We start from the raw sequence: 19,043 nt of genomic DNA on the forward strand, positions 1-19,043 counted from the left end.
TTGTGAGCATTTGCAATTCTAATTCTCTTTCTTTGGACAACAGCTCATTTATTACAAGTATTCCTTACCTCTCTCAAAAATCTCCTTGCCGTTTTGATGCTAGCCACAATGCTTCTCTTTTCACTCAGTTAATGCTTTCACAATACTATTTTAATGATGTAAACAGTCCTAAATTAATATCAGTTTTAAAGATAAATAAGGAAAAAATGTGTGCTTTAGTATAATATACTACGTATTGTGTGCAGAAACCCAAGATAGCTTCAAGGAATAACAGAAGTTGAGCTGGATTGTAACTAATAACTACAAACCTATGAGAGCTCACAAAAGGCATTTAATTTTTGTTGAACGAATGAGTTAGTCAGCAAGGGTAGGAGAAGGTCATTTAGGTATAGGAAAAGTAGGTAAGTTTCAAAGGGCAGGAAGATGCCAAAGAAGATAAGATGCTAGGGTGTTTCAAAAGATTACATGGGTGAAGCAAAGGGTACAGGGAAGGGCATGAGAGAAGAATGTTGGGTCAATGAGGAACATGCCTGTCCATGCTAAGGAACTGGAAAATTTTTCAAGGGGCAGTGGGTAAAGTCTTTTAAAAAATTAAGGCATTATGAAAGATAGTTACGGAAAGATAATTTTAGCACAGCAGAGACAGAGGACTTAGAGACTGAACACTGAGGTCAACAGCAAAATAGGGCTTGAATTAAAGCAAACGCGATAGAGAGGATGTGACAAAATTGTGAGCCTTTTAGGAGGGAGAATTGGCAGACTTTAATGCTAGTTAGATGTGAAAGAAGTGATGGGAAAGAAAGAAGAGATGAACACTACTCTGAGTTTTCAGCTTGGGAGATGGTGGATAAGGATGCCATGAAAATATATGTAAGAGAATTAAAGGAGGAAAACAAAATTTAAAGAGATCGGTAAGTTTGGTTTTGGAGTTGAGGTGGCAATGGGCCATTTAAATGGAAACGTGTAATAGGAAGTCAAATTCATAAAAAAAGGTGTGCGCTAGAAGTCATTAGCATATCAGTGAGAGTCAAAGCCGGGGAAGGTAAGAGAAACTAGGATAAGCATATAAAACCAAGAGATGATCAAGTAAAGGATCCTGGGGATAAAACATATAGACAATCGGCAGAAGAAAATGAAACAGAGAAAGAATGGATTAGAACTGGCCAGAGTAATAAAAAGAGAAGAGAAGAGGTTGTCAATGAAAACCATGAATTCAAAATATTTCAAGACTGGTCAATAATCAATTACTACAGTGAAGGCAAGCATAGCAGGAGTTAAACTGGCCAAATGGATTTAAAAATAGCAAGAAACTGCCAACCTCTTGAAGAAAGAAGTTTATGTAGCATGGTTGGAAAGAAAGCCAGAATAACTGGGCTGAAGTAAAGACAGTATGTGTAGAATGCTTCTGATGGTGTAGAAAGAGAAAAATAATGGGCTAGTCTAGAAGGCAGGAAGAATTAAAAATGATGTTTTTAAGATAAGGCCATTTGAGCATATTTCTTTTTTTTTTTTTTTTTTGAGACAGAGTCTCAATCTGTTGCCCAGGCTGGAGTGCAATGGCGCAATCTCGGCTCACTGCAACCTCCACCTCCCAGTTCAAGTAATTCTCTTGCCTCAGCCTCCCAAGTAGCTGGGACTACAGATGTGCAACACCACACCCGGCTTATTTTTGTATTTTTAGTAGAGACAGGGTTTCGCCATGTTGGCCAGGCTGATCTTGAACTCCTGACCTCCACTGATCTGCCCACCTTGGCTTCCCAAAGTGCTGGGATTACAGGCATGAGCCACTGCACCCAGCCCATTTGAGCCTATTTCTAAGATGAGAGGACACAATCAATAGAGGGAAAGATGTTCATCAGACTAGTAGATGTAATACAAATTTTCAGGGACTGAGATTGAAAGTACAGGTCAAATAGCCTTTAAAAAGTCAGTCTCATGCCTCTTTGTTAAGAGATGGACAGAGATTAAAAATGGACATATCTATGGATATTAGGAGGGAAATCAGAGGGAAATAGATGAAGTTCATGTCTGACTAAATTTCATCTAAACTGAAGATAGTCATCTAATGAAATGGGAAGACTGTGATTTACTGTAGAGAATGTTCATGGTAAGTTTGGATCTGCTGCCAGAGGAATGAGAAAAGGAAGCTGAGTAAAGTAAAAGGATTCCTCAGCAGAGATGACAGCTTAGGTGATGTTAAAATCCAAAGTCACCCCTCAGCAAAGTTAAATATTTTTCTCTAGTATGGCCTGGCATTAGACAGAATGGCTATGCTAAAAGAACAGATCAGATAGGTTCTTGAGGATATTGTCAAAAGGGAGTAATAGAATGTTCCCAGCATGACCAAGAAGGAAGTCAATTGTTACTCATTCTCGTCTTTTTCATTTAAATAAAAACTAACCAATAATGATAACATCTTGATTAGACATTTGATACAGAAAAGGAGGTTGGCAAGATCAGTAGAAGTGGTCAAAACACTGAAAGTAAAACGAACTGTTAAGAGAGAAGGCAGAAGTAAATGACAATGAATTCAGCATGGATCTCAACAGCTTACATGTCAGTTACAAGGTAGAGCAAGCAACTAAAAAAAGTATAAATGAAACTTGAAAAGTTCGCTTTTAAAATGTTTTTGTGATATTTATCAAATTGAAAAGGGATAAATTATTTTTAAGATTGACATTCTGAAAAATGCAAATGTTTAACCAATCTATAAAAATCTTAAAATGTAATGTACATATTTATTTCCTCTACTGTGATGTACTGAGCACCACTGGATTCTAGCCTCTGCATATCCAGCCAACAGTGAAGACAGTATCCCTGCCACCAAGAGCTTATGCTCTAGGAAAAATCTCAGGTGTTTAATAACCCCTAACCTCATCTTGAAGCATTAATTAGTTTACATAATGATCATTTAAAGATGGTGTGGACTAGAAATATTATATACTACATAAATAAAAGACATTTAAGAAAAATGTCTTTAAAAAGTGTTACTGTAATTTACAGAATCAGTCTGCATGATGCATATTTATGACAGTCCCTTCATAGGTAAAATATGACTGGAGCATAAGAGTAGTTACATCACTTTATATTCTCTTTGCTTTTCTTGATGGCAAATAGTATGCACATAAGTACTTCTCAAGGATACTAACCTGGCAGTGCCATCAGATGATGAAGTAAGGATGTAGCGATCATCTTTTGACCAGGAAAGATCATAAATTATATTGAGGTGGCCACACAATTCTCTCATGAAACGTCCAGAAGGAATTTCATATACTAATGAAAATATTTAGAAATTAGTAGGTTTCCAGACAGAAATCCTTAATCCAATAATATACAAATACATAATTTAATATTATTTAGACATAAGCAGTCTATAACAAAATTATAACCAAAGATACGTGCAGCATAACGAAAATTTCAAAATTTACTTAAGAACAGTTTTTCATTTGCTTTACGTAAAAATTCACATGCAAAATTATGAGTTATAATTTTGCTACAATTGTCAATTTTTTCATCTCTTTAAAGAAATCCCCTAAGAATCTTTAATAATAAATTTATCAGTTGAATAATAATATTTACATTGCAATTCACTTAAAATATTCTATAATTTGGGCTTTCATTATTATTTTACCTGAAAATCAACTAAATGCCAACCAAAAATTTAATTATTTGAAGTAATGAGAAATTTAAATTGTGCTATTGTCAAAAGTAAATTTTAATACTAAAATGAACACGGATAGTAATCAGGGATAGTATGGGAATTAACAACGACTCAATCAGACACAAAAAGCACTGTGGTACTTTACTATATGTTTAAACATACAATGAAATCTAAGATAATAATACAGAAAAACAAAGTTTCCAAGTCTCTGCTTCCATCTAGTGGTAAAAATCAATTGCCCTTTAAAATACTTAGCAGTTCAGAAATAACAGCAGTCCTCACTTATGTGCAGTTTCACTTTCTGTGATTTCAGTTACCAGCAGTCGACCATGGTCTGAAAATATTAAATGGAAAATTCCAGAAACAAATAATTCCTAAGTTTTAAAATGCACATCATTCTGAGTAGTGCTATGAAATCTCGTGCCATCTAGCTCCATCTGTCCAGGATGTAAATTTTCCTGTGTCCAATGTATCCATGCTACAGATGCTAACTGTCTATCAGAAACTTAGTAGCTGTCTCAGTTATCAGACTGGTTGTCACCCAGTGCTTTTGTTCAAGTAACCCTTATTTTACTTAATGGCCCCAAAGTGCAAGAGTAATAATGTTAGCAATTGGCATATGCCAAAGGGAAACCATAAAGTACTTCCTTTGAGTGAAAAGGTGAAAGTTCTTGATTTAAAAAGGAAAGAAAAAAAGTGTATGTTGAAGTTGCTAGGATCTACAGTAAAAATCTGTGAAATTGTGAAGAACAAAAAAGAGGTTTGTGCTAGTTTTGCTGTCACACCTCAAATGACAAAAGTAATGGCCTTTAGTGCATGGTAACTACTTTGTTAAGATGGAAAAGATATAAATCTGTGGGTGGAAAGCATGAGCAGACGTGTTTCTACTGATGGCAGTCGGATTCAGCACTACTTGAGGTTTCAGGCTTCCACTGAGGGTCTTGGAACATATTCCCTACGGAAAAAGAGGGACTACTTGCGGAATAGCAAAATAAGAGTCTTAAAAAAACTCCTCCCCATAGAAGCAGCATAAAACACTGGCAAAAACTGGCAAAAATCAACATTTTCAGAACTCTGAAAATTAAGTAAAGCTTATAAAGATTTGAAGAGTATTTAAGAAAAATGGCTGAATTTGGTAAGAACATTGAGCTTTATTATGGTGTTTTAACTTGCCATGTTCTCATTCCTGTCTCAAACTTTAAAGGAGCCTTAAAAACCAATAAAAATCAGGAGATTAACAGCCACTGGGTGGGGCAGAACAGGTCTGATGCTCCCTAAAAGCCCCATCCCCAAAGACTTCTTACTATTTGGCAGTCTGGCCCTCCAGGAAAGATCCACTCTCAGGGCCTGCCTTTATTTGACCTGGCTCACAGCATGCTCTGGGAGAACAGCCCTAACCTTAAGGTGCATGTCACAACCACCCATGGCATCATTTAATATCACAGCTGCCTGAGGCATTGATACTAAGTGAGGCTAAGAAGACGCTCACCAAAGAACTTAAAATAAAAACAAAAAACAAAACAAAACAAAACAAAAAACTGGGAATGAGATGTCCATAGGGGACACTGATAAGCTCCAAAATATTCCTGGGTATCTAGAAGGATTCCCATGCATGTATGTGAAGGCAATATGCACAACCAAGAAAGACCTAAGAGTCTTTACCTCTTACTCGGGCTGACCTGAAGTGGCTCAGCACAAACAGAAAGTAAAGCTAAGGCAGAGCTGTGGATTGCCTATTGAAGCATTGAAGGTATACCCCAACACACACAGAGTCCCTTGGCAAAGACCAGTAGACCCATCCACTCAGGTATTTAAAAATCGCTGTCTGACCACTAACTTAACCGAGCACAGACATCAACGGCAACACATGACAGAGAGTAAAGACTACAGAATTAGTCCAAAATCACAAAGCTAACTGCAAAAATAAATCCTGGGTGGGTGTGAGGGGAGAAACGGGGGGATCTGATTTCCAGAGCTGCCACATTGTATTATTAAAACATCCAGTTTTCAACACAAAATTACGAGAAATGGAAAAAACAGGAAAGAGTGGCCCACACACAGGGGAAAAAAGTAGTCTACATAGAAACTGAGGAAGCCCAGACCCTGGGCTTTCTCAACAAAGACTTTTAATCTACTGTTATAAATATATTCAAAGATCTAAAGAAAACCAGGTCTAAAGAATTAAAGTGTGAAAAGGATTTCTCACCAAAAAACAGAGTATCAATAAAGAGACAGATATGATTTTTAAAAAAAGACTACCTAGAAATTTTACAGTTGAAAAGTACAATAACTGAAATAAATAATTCACTAGAGGGGCTCAACAGTAGATCTAAACTGAAAGAATTACTAAATGACAATAGGTCAACTGAGATTATCCCATCTGAAAAAAGCAGAAAAAGAATGAAGAAAACCAGAAAAGTTTCAGAGACTTGTGGGACACCACCAAGAGTACCAACACAGGCATAATGGGACTCCCAGAAGAAGAAAGAGAAAAGGGCCAAACAGAACATTTCAAGAAAGAATGACTGAACACTTCTCAAATTCGTGAAAAACACTGATCTGCACATACAGCAAGTTAAAGGAATTTCAAGTAGACACATCATAATCAAATAGTCAAAAACCAAAGACAAAGATTCCTCTTCCTCCTCTATTTTTGATATTTAAGCAATATCTCAATCTACATAGCATCTTAAGCAGGTTTATTTAAGCATAAATAAGATATTTATCACAGAAGCTCTTAAAACATAAAATCAGAATAAAATAATTCTTTCACTATGCAAAAGAAATAAATTACTATTAATAACTTAGGAGCATTTCCTAAGAACCTTTTTACCCTCTACATATGGGCTTTTGATGAATTTTAAAAATATCATAGTGGTAATCAAATGACACAAGTGATTTTTTATTTTTAAAATTTATTACTATTTAGTGGGGAGCAATATCTACTTAATAAATGCCCACCAAGTCCATTATGAGTCCCTGATGAAAAAAAGGGAATCAACCAAGTAATAGCAAACTGTGCTAAGCTGAGAAAAGTTCAGTAAGATCTAGTGTTTAGGGTAGATGCCCACAAGGAGCTGGCTACTTCTGCAGAGGAGAGCTGGTTTTACTGTTGAGGCAGAAGTAAACAAGAGTATTTAATGCTTCTAAGTCTATATGTTAATGCTCACTTTAAAAAGTCTCTAAAGCTACAGAAATAATTGCTTGGCCTCTCTGCTGACTTCCCTACCATAATGAGAAGTTTTCTTCTAGGTACTCTTGAGTCAATTATTTGTATTCCACTAAACAGCAAATTTGGGGGCTTTTGTAACTCACATCATCACTGCTATCAACTAACCACACTGGACTCATGTTCCCCATGAGATGTATTAATCCTTGTTTCCAAATTTCTATATTTAAAATGCAAAATGTTTACAAAAATCCTCCTGCATGTTTTAAAAATAAATTTACCATCTTTCATTTGATCATTCTCATTCTACTTCTGAACAGTTATTGTATAGAAAAGCGTAAAATTATTATAAAAGAACTTTCTTTACTTGAAGAAATCTGTTCTCTTTAATTGAGTAGTACAGGGGATTACTCAAGTTAAGATTTCCACAGATTTAAAAAACTAAAGAACGTCCTCCATGCAGACTACAATCAGATTAAACAGGTAGGATTATTACTCACAAATAATTGGATATCCATCCCGGCTGGCACAAGCTGCTGCTAATATTCTTCCATTGTGGGAGAAATCAAGACAAAAACATCCTCGCTCTCCTGCATTTAGTGAGAAGAGGTGTTTGTTTGGGATACGGCAAGCCTAAAAAAACATACATTTAAAAAATAATAAATTAGAAAACATTAAAATGCAAAGGCTAGTTTTTAATTTCAATTACTGTAGTTTTTTTAAAGTCCTTTTATGACGCAGAGAAAGGAAAAAACAAGTATACAGAACGCTGAAAAACCATAGTAAATTACTTTGCAAAAAGAGAATGAGTGCCTATGAAATTTTTAAAGTGGATTTGTTCTTCATGTTTAACTAGTACTTAATTCACCTAAATATGAATAGAAAAATTTCAATATCTGATACTCGAAAGCCGTCGCTGCCACACTGCTTCTATATAGCTACTAAAAGAACGTATGTCACAGCCTTATTCTTATTAGTGACAGCACTAATAAGTCACTTTTGTCAAAGTCACAAGCTTTTTTCAAGACCACAAGTACCTATGGGGCCTAGCTTAAGCCAGAACGTATGAATGCCCATTCTCTCTTTGCGCATCTTAAAATAATCACCCTTTGTGGCTGCCTTCCAAAATGTATTTTCAAAGTAATCAATCAGCCCTTATTGGTCTCTCATTCATTAGTACAATTTCTTCAAAATTTTAATGTTTTCACTCTCTTCTACCAGATGAAGCCCAAATTTTCTGGGTATTAATATATACTGTAGAAAATATCAGCTACGTTTATTTATCCTAATTCTATCTCTTCCAACCTTCAGTGAGCCTTAGTTCTTCTGTTTCTTATAATTCAAAAAGTTGAAATAAACATACACTGGGCTCTTACTATATGCCATGAAAGTTGTACTTTATTACAAATGTCTTTCAATATGTTCATCACAGCCATCCTATGAGTAGCTATTACTAGCTAAGAGTAACCATTATTAGCTCTACATGGCTAAGAAGGATTATTGAAAGGGTCAAACCTAGCTTAATGGACCTACTCAAAGACTGTTACTTCAAGGGCATGCTTTCTAGACAGGTACCAGGTTTTTCACAAATAGTACCAAGATCTAGCAGTACCTCGGGAGACAGCATTACAACCAGCTACTAGGAACGTGAAAAATTCAAAAGAATTTGTTAAGTGTCAATCGTGTACCAGACTCCATGCTACCCATTTTCTCTCTGCATCCTCCATCCGCATAATTAAGAAAAGGGAGAGGAGGGTAACAAGGAACAAAAACTGAAAGAAATATCATGAGGCTTTATAACCACTTGCTGCTGCTCCTAGAGTAGGAAGTGCAGTTAAGGAAAACTCTGTGCCCAGTCACCTAGGCTGAAAATGAAAACATTGAAGCCACTATCATGTTCTTCATATTCTCAGGGTTTGACACTATGCCCTATCCAGAACAGACACTCCAATAAAGGTCCTCAAAAGCCTTGACTTTTTCCCCTCCTTTACTACCTTGTCAGTCACTAAATCATGCTTGTTCTTACTTTCTGTCTCTGGTATTCATTAGACCCTCATCAACTCACACATCAATGACTGCCATCTAATTCTGATGTTACTACTTCAAGATCTCCCCATGCTACTGCCCGCATTAATTCATCCTCAAATACAACTGTTATTTTTCTCACTCACCTGAAAACCTTCCATTATTCCTCACATCCCTCACAATCAAGTATTAGGCTACCATTTGAGACACTCCACAATGTGGGCCTAATCCAGTACACCACTTTATCTCCTCTTTTACAAACTCCGGTTTCCAACCAGCCAAGCTTTTGAGTGCCTAATGAATACAACAGGTCCTTTCCCACTTATTTGCAACTTTGCCTTCATATGAAATACCCTTCCTCATCCCTCCTTCACTCACCCCTACCTTGGGCATCCTAGCCAATCTTAAGCTCCACTGCTGAATGAGCCCTTTTTCCACCACTGTAGTTCACTCTTCATATCTGCAATTCTCAAATGTTTTTAGTTTCAAGATGCTTTACATTCTTGAACATTTTTTTCAGAGGCTATTTGGAGTTTTCATAAAAAGAAAATAAAAAAAATGCTAACTTCAAATGTCTAGCTTAATAAAATCTAGATTTTCATAACTACTTCCGCTCTCTTGTGATATCACGTTATTTAGCCTCTAGAAAATGCTAGTGCATACTTGTAAGAGAATGAATCTGAAAGAGACTAGTAACACCTTAGAATCATTATGAGAAGAAGTTGACTTCAAGAACCCCCTGAAAGGGACTCAGAACTCCCAGAGGTCTCCAAACTACATTTTGAGAACTGCTGATCTGTACAATCATCTTTATACCTACATTTCCTCATTTCCTCAAGACTTCTCTAAAGCCTATCTGAAAATAAACAACGCTGTAACTGCTTTCTTTTCTCACCTAACCTGGAAGTTCACCAAAGGCAAAATCTAAGTGTTAATCTCTCCATATTATTATGCTTGAAGTATTCTTTTTTTTTTGAGACTGAGTCTTGCTCTGTCGCCCGGGCTAGAGTGCAGTGGCCAGATCTCAGCTCACTGCAAACTCTGCCTCCCGGGTTTAGCCATTCTCCTGCCTCAGCCTCCCGAGTAGCTGGGACTACAGGTGCCCGCCACCTCACCCGGCTAGTTTTTTGTATTTTTTAGTAGAGACGGGGTTTCACCATGTTAGCCAGGATGGTCTCGATCTCCTGACCTCGTGATCCGCCCATCTTGGCCTCCCAAAGTGCTGGGATTACAGGCTTGAGCCACCGCGCCCGGCCTATGCTTGAAGTATTCTAACTCAAAGTGATTTTAAAATGTATCTGTAAAATCGGCCTCAAAAAGAAAGTCAAATGTGATGTAAAATACAGAAAATGAAGATGACTAAATAAGAATAGTCAGTTCTTATTTCTACATTAGATGTTTGAATAAATTAAGATCTTGAATACATTTCATCTGGTAGTAGCTCATATGCATAAAATAAACCACTCCATTCTTTGTAAAAACTAGTAAAAAAATTGCAAAATTGTATCAGCAAGGCTTCCCGCCATTGCAAAAAATGTTAATCTAGTAAGAACACTTTAGTAAAAGCTTAAATGCTGCTCAGCTTGTGGTAGAAGTACATACACGTACATATCTCTATCAAAGTGTGATTCAGCAAGAAGCCAGGTGCTGTAAAGAATTTCATGAATCCATAAACATTAAGAGATATATGTCTTACAGACATCAAAAATCTGTTTTAAAAATTTTTTAATTTTTTTTTTTAAGAGATGGGGTCTCATTCTGTCATCCAGGCTTGAGTGCAGTGGCACAGTCATAGCTCACTGCAGTCTTGAATTCCTGGGCTCAATCTTCCTTCCTCAGTCTCCCGAGTAGCTGGGACTACAGGTGCATGCCAGCATGCCCACCTAATTAAAAAACTTTTTTTAAGAGAATGGGTCTTGCTATATTGCCCAGGCTAAAAATCTATGTTATCTGACTGCTGTTACAGGCTGAATTGTGTCCTCTCTCCTCCCACTCACACCCCTACCCCTTGTCACCCAAATGAGTATGTTAAAGCTCTAACCCCTAGCACCTCAGAATGTAACAGTATTTGGAGATGTGGTCTTTAAAGAAGTGATTACGTTAAAATGAAATAATTATGGAAGGGTCCTAATCCAACCGGGGGAAAGACAACAGGGGCGTGCATGCACAAAGATCGTGTGAGGAGGCAGCAAGAGGGCAGTCAACTGTAAGACAAGGAGAAGCCTCAGAAGAAATCGACCCAGTCAGCACCTTGATCTTCGCTATGGACCAAATGTTATGTCCTCTCAAAAACCGTGTTAAAACTGTAATCCCCTATGTGATAGTATTTAGATGTGGGGGTCTCTGGGAGGTAATTTGGTCCTGAGAGTGAGACGCTTATGAATCAGATCTGTGCCCTTATAAAAAAAGACACAAGAAAGGTGATCTCTCTCTCTCCACCATGTGAGAATACAGCAAGGAGGAGGCTGGCTCCAAGTCAAAAAGGGGACCCTCACCAGGAACTAGGCTGCCTAGCATCTTGATCTTGAACTTCCCAGCCTTCAGAACTGTGAGAAATAAATGTCTGCTGTTTAAGCCACCCAGTGTGTGGTATTTTGTTATAGCAGCCCAAGCTAATACAATTTACAATTGCCCAAGTGCCCGAACGAATGTAAGACAGTGCTTATATACACATGCTAGGCACTCTTACTATTCGTCAAATTAATTAATGGAAAGGCAAAATCATAAATAGCCAGGATTTTAAGTAGTAAGCTAGATATCCTAGGAGTTACTGGAGTTTTGAAGGTAATAAGTGAACATCTAAAGCAATCCACTGTTATCAAACACTTCACCTGCCCAGGGAGTCGTTTCCACTTTATTACTTCCTTTGACTCTTCTAATCCAGGTTCTGTGTCTATTGAGCTTGACTCATGGTGATGTTCACAATGCACTGGTTTACCTTTTTCCTCCTGAAGAGCCATCATAGAGCGGTAAGATGGCTTTATCTAAATATGCATTAAAATATGAAAATTTATATATCATGTTCACCTTTTTCTTTTTCTAGCATATAGTTTTAAAAATACTGAAACAAATAATATGAAAATATTTTCAAAATGTAATCCAGAAAAAATTCTACTTTTATTTGTACATTATTCTAAATAAAATAAAAAAGCTGCTTAAAACTACAGTCCTATAACCAAAAAGTCTTAAAAGTTTTTGAGGAAAAAAATGACTACAAATTTACATGAAATGATTTTAATAACTCTGCCCTTTGTTTCTGCTTCTTCACCAATACTTATGAGTTATGCCATGGCTCTGATATAATACCATATCTTTAAAATCACAAAACTAGTATCATAAAAATCTCAAGTTTTAAAAATAATTTCTCAATAATAGATTTAACTCCATCAAAACCAATGCAAATCAGTCCTGTGGTGACAGTATATATCAGCTACAGAATGTGCAAATGACCTGAAAAATTAATGTCTTATAAGAAATAAGACAAAAGCAAAACTTTTTTATTTTAGGGTCAATTCTTTGCTAAGATTATTTATAATATTAATCTATGGAAAACAGCAGCAATAGAAACATTACATACTGATTATTTGAATAATATTGTGAAGAATGTACCCAGAAATCAGGACTCTGCAAACTGCAGCCCACACACCAAATTTGGCCTGCTACCTGCTTTTGTAAATAAACTTTGATTGGAACACATCACACCCATTTGTTTAGTTATGGCCTACATATGTCTATGTAGCTACTTTCACACTATAAAGGCAAAATTGACCGAAACTACAGGGCGAAAGCCTAAAATACTATCTCGCCCTTTACAGAAAATATTTTTCAACTTCTCCTTTAAGTCCACCTTTTATCTTTAATTTCTGAAAATCAAATTGTAACAAAACATTTTTCCTAATACTAAAAGCTGTATTTCACATTTAAATTCATTTAAGCATCTTTTAAATATCAGCTATTATAGTCTTAATATATAACCCCGGATATCTATTAAAATTATTATTAGAAGTCTTATCTTTTTAGAAATGAAAAACATGTTATGTCACCATTTAATTTCAACACTAGAAGATATACACTTATATGTACTATATTAACTTACACAGTCTGGAACTTTCAGTCCTCTTACAGTTACATACAGTGTTGATGGGTAACGATTTCTTGGACATTTTGACCACCATTCAAACACCTCAACAACATTTAATTGGGATCGAGCCTTAGTAGGTGGGTAATACAGCTGCAAACGAAGTTTTGAGTTGATGTTTGCATTTCTATTGGCTCCCAGAAGCTTAAAACAAGAATTCATATAAAATGTGACCGTCACTGAAAATAAATATATCCAACAAAGCAATAGCATAAAGTCAGAAACATTTTTAAAAGATTAATATGGCATGTTGAAATTTCTTAGTTTTACAAAGCAAAGAACACTACATACTTAGTTAAGCACAGTTCCAGATCATTTTTGACAAAAGGTAACCCAAATGGCTTTTAAAATATTTTCCTGATAGCTCTCTTTTCACATATACAATAATTTCAGACTGTTGGTACAGCATTTACACTACTGTGCCAGATTTCACACTGAACAAAGGATGTGACTGATATACAGTCATCTGAAATAATAAGGTTAAACTGTATATTTACACAAGACACAAATTTTCCATTTGTTTAATATCAGTATTTTTAATGGTTAAAATTTTATGATGTTTTAAATTTTTAAAAAGTTAAAATCATTTCAAGATAATTAAACTCATTTAAGCCATTCGTTACTTTTTTCAGTATTTTAGTGTACCTTCTTTCAAAGGTCTATCTTTAAAACCCTATTAAACAAAACTTATGTTTAAACTAACTAACTGGAGATTTTTGTCTTTTTTTTTTTTTCTTGGCAGAATCTCATTCTGTTATCCAGGCTGGAGTGCAGCGGCAAAATCTCGGCTCACTGCAACCTCCCCCTCCTGGGTTCAAGTGATTCTTGTGCCTCAGCCTCCTGAGTAGCTGGGATTACAGGTGCACGCTACCACACCTGGCTGATTTTTGTGTTTTTAGCAGTCAGAGGTTTTGCCATGTTGGCCAGGCTGGTCACGAACTCCTGGCCTCAAGTGATCTGCCCACCTCGGCCTCCCAAAGTTTTGGGATTACAGGCGTGAGCCACCATGCCTGGCCTTAAATGGAGATTTTTATAAGAAAAATAAAAATCTTACCAAGTCAGAATACGTTCTCTTTCATTAGACCATGACTCAAAATAGGAAATGAAATGTCTAACCTTTATGTCCTCTCCAAATTAGGAGCAGAAAGATAGTTTGAACCCTTTGCAACAGTTCACACAAAACATGGAAGTATCTTAAATTAGAAGAATAGGCACTGAGTGCAGGGAACGTATTTAACAACTGTTACCTGTAGACTCATGTAACTTGGAAAGTAAAAAAAACACAGAGTCAAGAAAGACTCTAAGACTGCATTGTCCAAGAGAGCTTTCTATAATGATGGGAATACTCTAACCAATTCGGAATCCACATGTGGCTACCCTGCACTTGAAGTATAGCTAGCACAAATGTAAAACTAAATTTTTAATTATATTTAATTTGAATTCAAACTGCCACGTGACTTGTAGCTACCAAAACAGTGTAACTCCAAGTTCATGAACCTGGGAGAGTGGACAGATGGTGATACCACCAACTGAAGTAGCAGAGAGAGCAGCACGGATACTCAGTTTGGGAGAATCTGAGATATCTGTAAGTCACCCAAGTTGAAATGTCCAGTAGGGGACTGAATTTACAAATCTGAAGTACCAGTGAGAAAAGTGGTTCCAAAAACACTGGGTTAAAGATGAAACCATGAGTAGGACTGATATTAAGGAGGTAGGTAGAAGACCATGAAGGAAACTGGAAGAATGGTATAAGTAAAATTAGGAGAGGATGGTGTCAAGAAAACCAAGGTAACAGAGTTTCAAGAGTGTGATATGTTAAATGCGTAGATGTGACAAAATAACTTAAAAATGTTCAATAAATTTGGCAAATAGAAATCATTAGTGATTTGGTTGGAGAAGCTTTAGTGGCAGAGGCAAAATTTAGAATGTTGTTCAGGAATGATGAGTTCAGGAATGATGCATCAACAAGAGAGATGGCAAAATACAGCCCATCTTTTCCCCTACCCCTTTAGGAAAGAATGTAAAGACAATGGAGGTTATAAGCTGAGCAGGTGACATTGTGATTAGTGTCAAATGACACACAGGGGTAAAGAACAGTTCCAAACTGAGTAATAGATACATTCAGTCATTAAATCATAAGCACTCGAGACTCCCTTCATTAACTCTCCTACAGCTCGCCAAAGCTCATCTCGGTGATTTTAAAGATATTCCCTAGCTTCTAAACCATACTTTCCGTAGATTGTTTTAATTTAACCAGGCAATTTAGTTTACATTAATATGCTGCTTAGCATGAGTAAACAACTAAGATTCAGCCAAGACCCTGCTATTATGGTTATAAATTATATAATGTAGAGCTTAAATAAATAAGGCTTTGCCACTTTTTAGTTTAAAAGAATAGCCACATATATGTACTAAAAGAACTGAAAGTACCTGAGAATCTGAGGCATAGCTGAGAATTAGTATAAAGTCTCATTTGAACTATTGTAATAACTTAACAATTATCCAAGACATCCCTGGAACCAACAGGATAGGCAATAAAAGATTTAAATTTTTAATTGTCTTCACGCCATTTTCCTTTTTTTTTTTTTTTTGAGATGGAATCTCACTCTGTCACCCAGGCTGGAGTGCAGCGGTACAATCACGGGTCACTACAACTTCCATTCCCTGTGTTCAAGCAATCCTCCCCCCTCAGCCTCCCGAGTAGCTGGGATTACAGGCGCACACCACAACACCTGGCTAATTTTTGTATTTTTAGTAGAGATAGGGTTTCACCATATTGGTCAGGCTGGTCTCAAACTCCTGACCTCAAGTGATTGGCTCACCTCAGCCTCCCAGCATGCTGGGATTACAGGTGTGAGCTACTGCATCCGTCATGCCACTCTCTTGAAGATGAATTTTATCCTTGCCACTCTTTCCATCATCGTTGATTAATTCCCTCGATATATAGTCACCAAGTACTTTCTATGTTCCATTAATATGCTGGGAGCTGGTGATATTATAGCATGGAGTTTCAAGAGAGTGATATATTAAATGTAAAAAGATGTAGTAAAATAAGGACTAAAAATGCTCAACATATTTACCCAAAGAAGTCATTGGTGACTCTAAAAAGCTTACAGTCTAATGAAAAAGACAGAAGTATTAGAAGACTTGAAGCACATAGAATACCTTACCCTTTCTGCGGGGTGGGGATGGGATAAGGAGAATTCTTGACTGCCATTTTTGCCAATGGCATAAGATGAATAAATAAATAAAAATCCATACAGTATTTAGAGGTAAAAATGCTGTGAAATATGTTACTGCTTCCCAAGTGCAACTTACAGTAAATACTGCAGGTTTGCACGAATCTTAGCATAAAAGAAATGCAGTTTCTAATAAAACCACAAGATGGCAATGTTTACTATGTGAAAGTGAACTTTTTTGCTTTTTTTTTAAATGGTTTTTTTCTTTGCTCTAAATCAGTATCAAAGCTGGTATGGAAAAAGGCATAACAGATTTATATAAGGGCGATCACAGATAGTACACTGGACCAGGTGATTCCTAAGACCACTCTCAATTACTTACTCACCACAGCCAACCTGGTGGCTATTCAGTCCTTTGACTATAATACTTCTAAAATCTCTCTCTAACCCCCAATATGGATTAAATGTTTCAACAGGATTTTCACAGCATCTGCTCTGTAGCACATAATAATGTAGGTAACAGGTCTGTATAGAAATTAAATTGGAGAGCAGGTATATACAATGTCTAATTTATCTATGAATGTACTGTATTTAGCAGACTGTCTCACATTTTATAGATCACATTTGTTGAACGAATGGATGCACAAATGAAAATGTTTTTATAAGATGGCACAAAATAGACTAATTACTCAAGACTTTTCATAATTTAAATTGATGTCTGAAGGAATAACAGATAATATAAAATTAAAATATCCCTTTTTAAAAACATTAATCTATGTCTTTTATCTTTGCTGAAACATCCTCGTCAAAGACATCCTAGTCAGAGACACCCAGTCAAAGACAAATGTACAAAGACATTTTTTACCTAGACTACTGTAAGAATTTCCTAATTTGATTATCAAGTATCCACATTTGCTCCCTCTAGAATCTGTTCTCTACATAGCAGAGTATGTATCTTTCTAAAACATAAATCAGATTATTTTATTGTTTTGTTTAAAATCCTATAGTGGCTTCCCATTGCTCTTTAAATTCTATAATGGCTTCCTCTAGCTATAATACCTGAGAAGACCTCATCATAATTAACATCCCATTGACCTTAGCAACCTCTTCATGCACCCTTAGTCTCTGTCCTCCAATCCTGGTGGCCTTTTTTTGATTTTCTGAATTAACCCTGCTCCTTCAAATATCAGGGTTTTTGCATATAATGTACCCTCTACCATGGCCCATCTCTTCCCCACCGGTGACAGTGTGTCTCTTCCTCAGGAATCCTTTCCCTGATCCCACAGTTCATCATCCATCCCATACCTCTTTACGATACTTATAAAAATTTATAATTAAATGACAAATCGTGAAGTCAACTGTTTTATGTTTATGTTGCTGGAAGTCCAGGAGTTCAAGGATTTGTCATCTTTGTCCACTGACAAGTACAGTAGCTGGCACATAGAAAAGTCTTAATAAATATTTATTGAATTGAATAAATGGCATGGCTGTTTGTGTCTTTTTTAATGCTACATCCTCAGAACCAAATAGTGTAACTGTCACATACTGTAACTGGCGCACAAAAATTTATAAATATTTAAGAATCTGAATGAGCATAACCTGAGCTTGAATTAATAACTCTTCATTCTTATAACCTTACCTTAGATTCTAATTCCTTATATGAAACCAAACTGACATGGGAGAAAGCAGCCAACTACATTTGAAGACTATTTTAAAAGTGTTTAAAATGGTGAAAAACATACCTTAAGAAATGCCCAGGCAATTTTCCGAAAGCCACATTCTTGGTTTTGAACCTCAGAATTATTCTTAATTTCATCCATGCTTAAGAAATCAAGAATCTGCAAATAAATTCACAGAAGACTAGGCTACCTAAAATTTAGTATTTTCTAACGGTATATTATTAAAAATTTTAAAAATCATTTGTATAGTACTTAAAAACATTGATCTTTACAGGGAGTAAAAACATTTTTATCTCATTTCATTCACCTTAAAGTTAACTCATTCAATTAGGGAGGGTCCATTTTCTGACTACTTTATCTTTCATTCATAAATACTAAGATTTATTTCAAATCCAAGGCAAAGTGTTAATCACCTCAAATATAACCTAGGTACAAATACACTAGGCATAGAATTCTTAAGCTTTCATTGTTTTTTATGTATCAGAGCAGACTTCAAAGGGATTGTTTAAAAAACTCACGACTCTATTTCTGGGTCTTTGTCTTGGATCACCTTCCTGAAGTTGAGGTTTTTCTCTTTGGATATATGTTATAATTAGGCTTCTCTAGAGGATTTCTTCCATTCCTCTTTCCTATCTGGCCATTAAAGCTCATGGATTTGCAACCAACCTGCCACAGAGATTGTATTCTAGGTACTTATAAGAGGCTATCACTTCAAACTTACTGGTGCTTATTAAAAGCTCAGCTGCGAAAATGAGACTTTTATAGAAAAAATACTGCTTGAGAAACGATACAGACTCCATTCATCTGTGTTTTTTGGATACCTAAATCTTTTTTAAGATATAATACATGCTCAGTGAAAACATAATATAAAAAATATATATATGCAAAGTAAAAACAACTTGTAATCCAGACCCATAGATGGCCACCATGTTAATGGTGGCTAAATCTTTTTCTGTGCATTCCTAAACATATGTATGGAACTACAAATCTAATAATGCTATTTCACAAATTATTTTCATATAACATGTAGTGAGTATCTCTTCATGTCAATACATACACATGAATACCATAATGTTAATGACTGCCTACTATTCTTCCGTCACAAATACCATAAATTTAACAAAAATTATAACTTATTTAACCATATCTCTTACTGATCTAAATTTAGGTTATTTTATCTCCCTAAAATTTT

At 35.9% G+C, this 19,043-nt stretch overlaps 1 protein-coding gene across 28 annotated transcripts in view; it reads right to left on the reverse strand.

The window, feature by feature from the left end:
- The window catches only part of LOC105465661 (Abelson helper integration site 1), a 226,516-nt gene that overhangs the window by 160,102 nt on the left and 47,371 nt on the right, over window positions 1–19,043 (reverse strand). For 27 of the 28 annotated variants that reach the window (XR_011623392.1, XR_011623391.1, XR_011623388.1 and 24 more), the window contains 5 exons: window positions 17,915–18,010; window positions 12,952–13,137; window positions 11,687–11,839; window positions 7,331–7,463; window positions 3,150–3,273 (listed from right to left, as the gene is read on the reverse strand). Coding sequence is in view for 11 of the 28 variants with exons in the window: in XM_071096488.1 (XP_070952589.1) it covers window positions 3,150–3,273; window positions 7,331–7,463; window positions 11,687–11,839; window positions 12,952–13,137; window positions 17,915–18,010 (692 nt within the window). In the remaining 17 variants the exon portion in view is untranslated. The remainder of the gene's footprint in view (window positions 1–3,149; window positions 3,274–7,330; window positions 7,464–11,686; window positions 11,840–12,951; window positions 13,138–17,914; window positions 18,011–19,043) is intronic. The other variant, XR_011623395.1, reaches the window with a different exon arrangement.

This window comes from Macaca nemestrina, chromosome 5, assembly GCF_043159975.1.
Source record: "Macaca nemestrina isolate mMacNem1 chromosome 5, mMacNem.hap1, whole genome shotgun sequence".
In the NCBI taxonomy this organism is placed as follows: domain Eukaryota; kingdom Metazoa; phylum Chordata; class Mammalia; order Primates; family Cercopithecidae; genus Macaca; species Macaca nemestrina.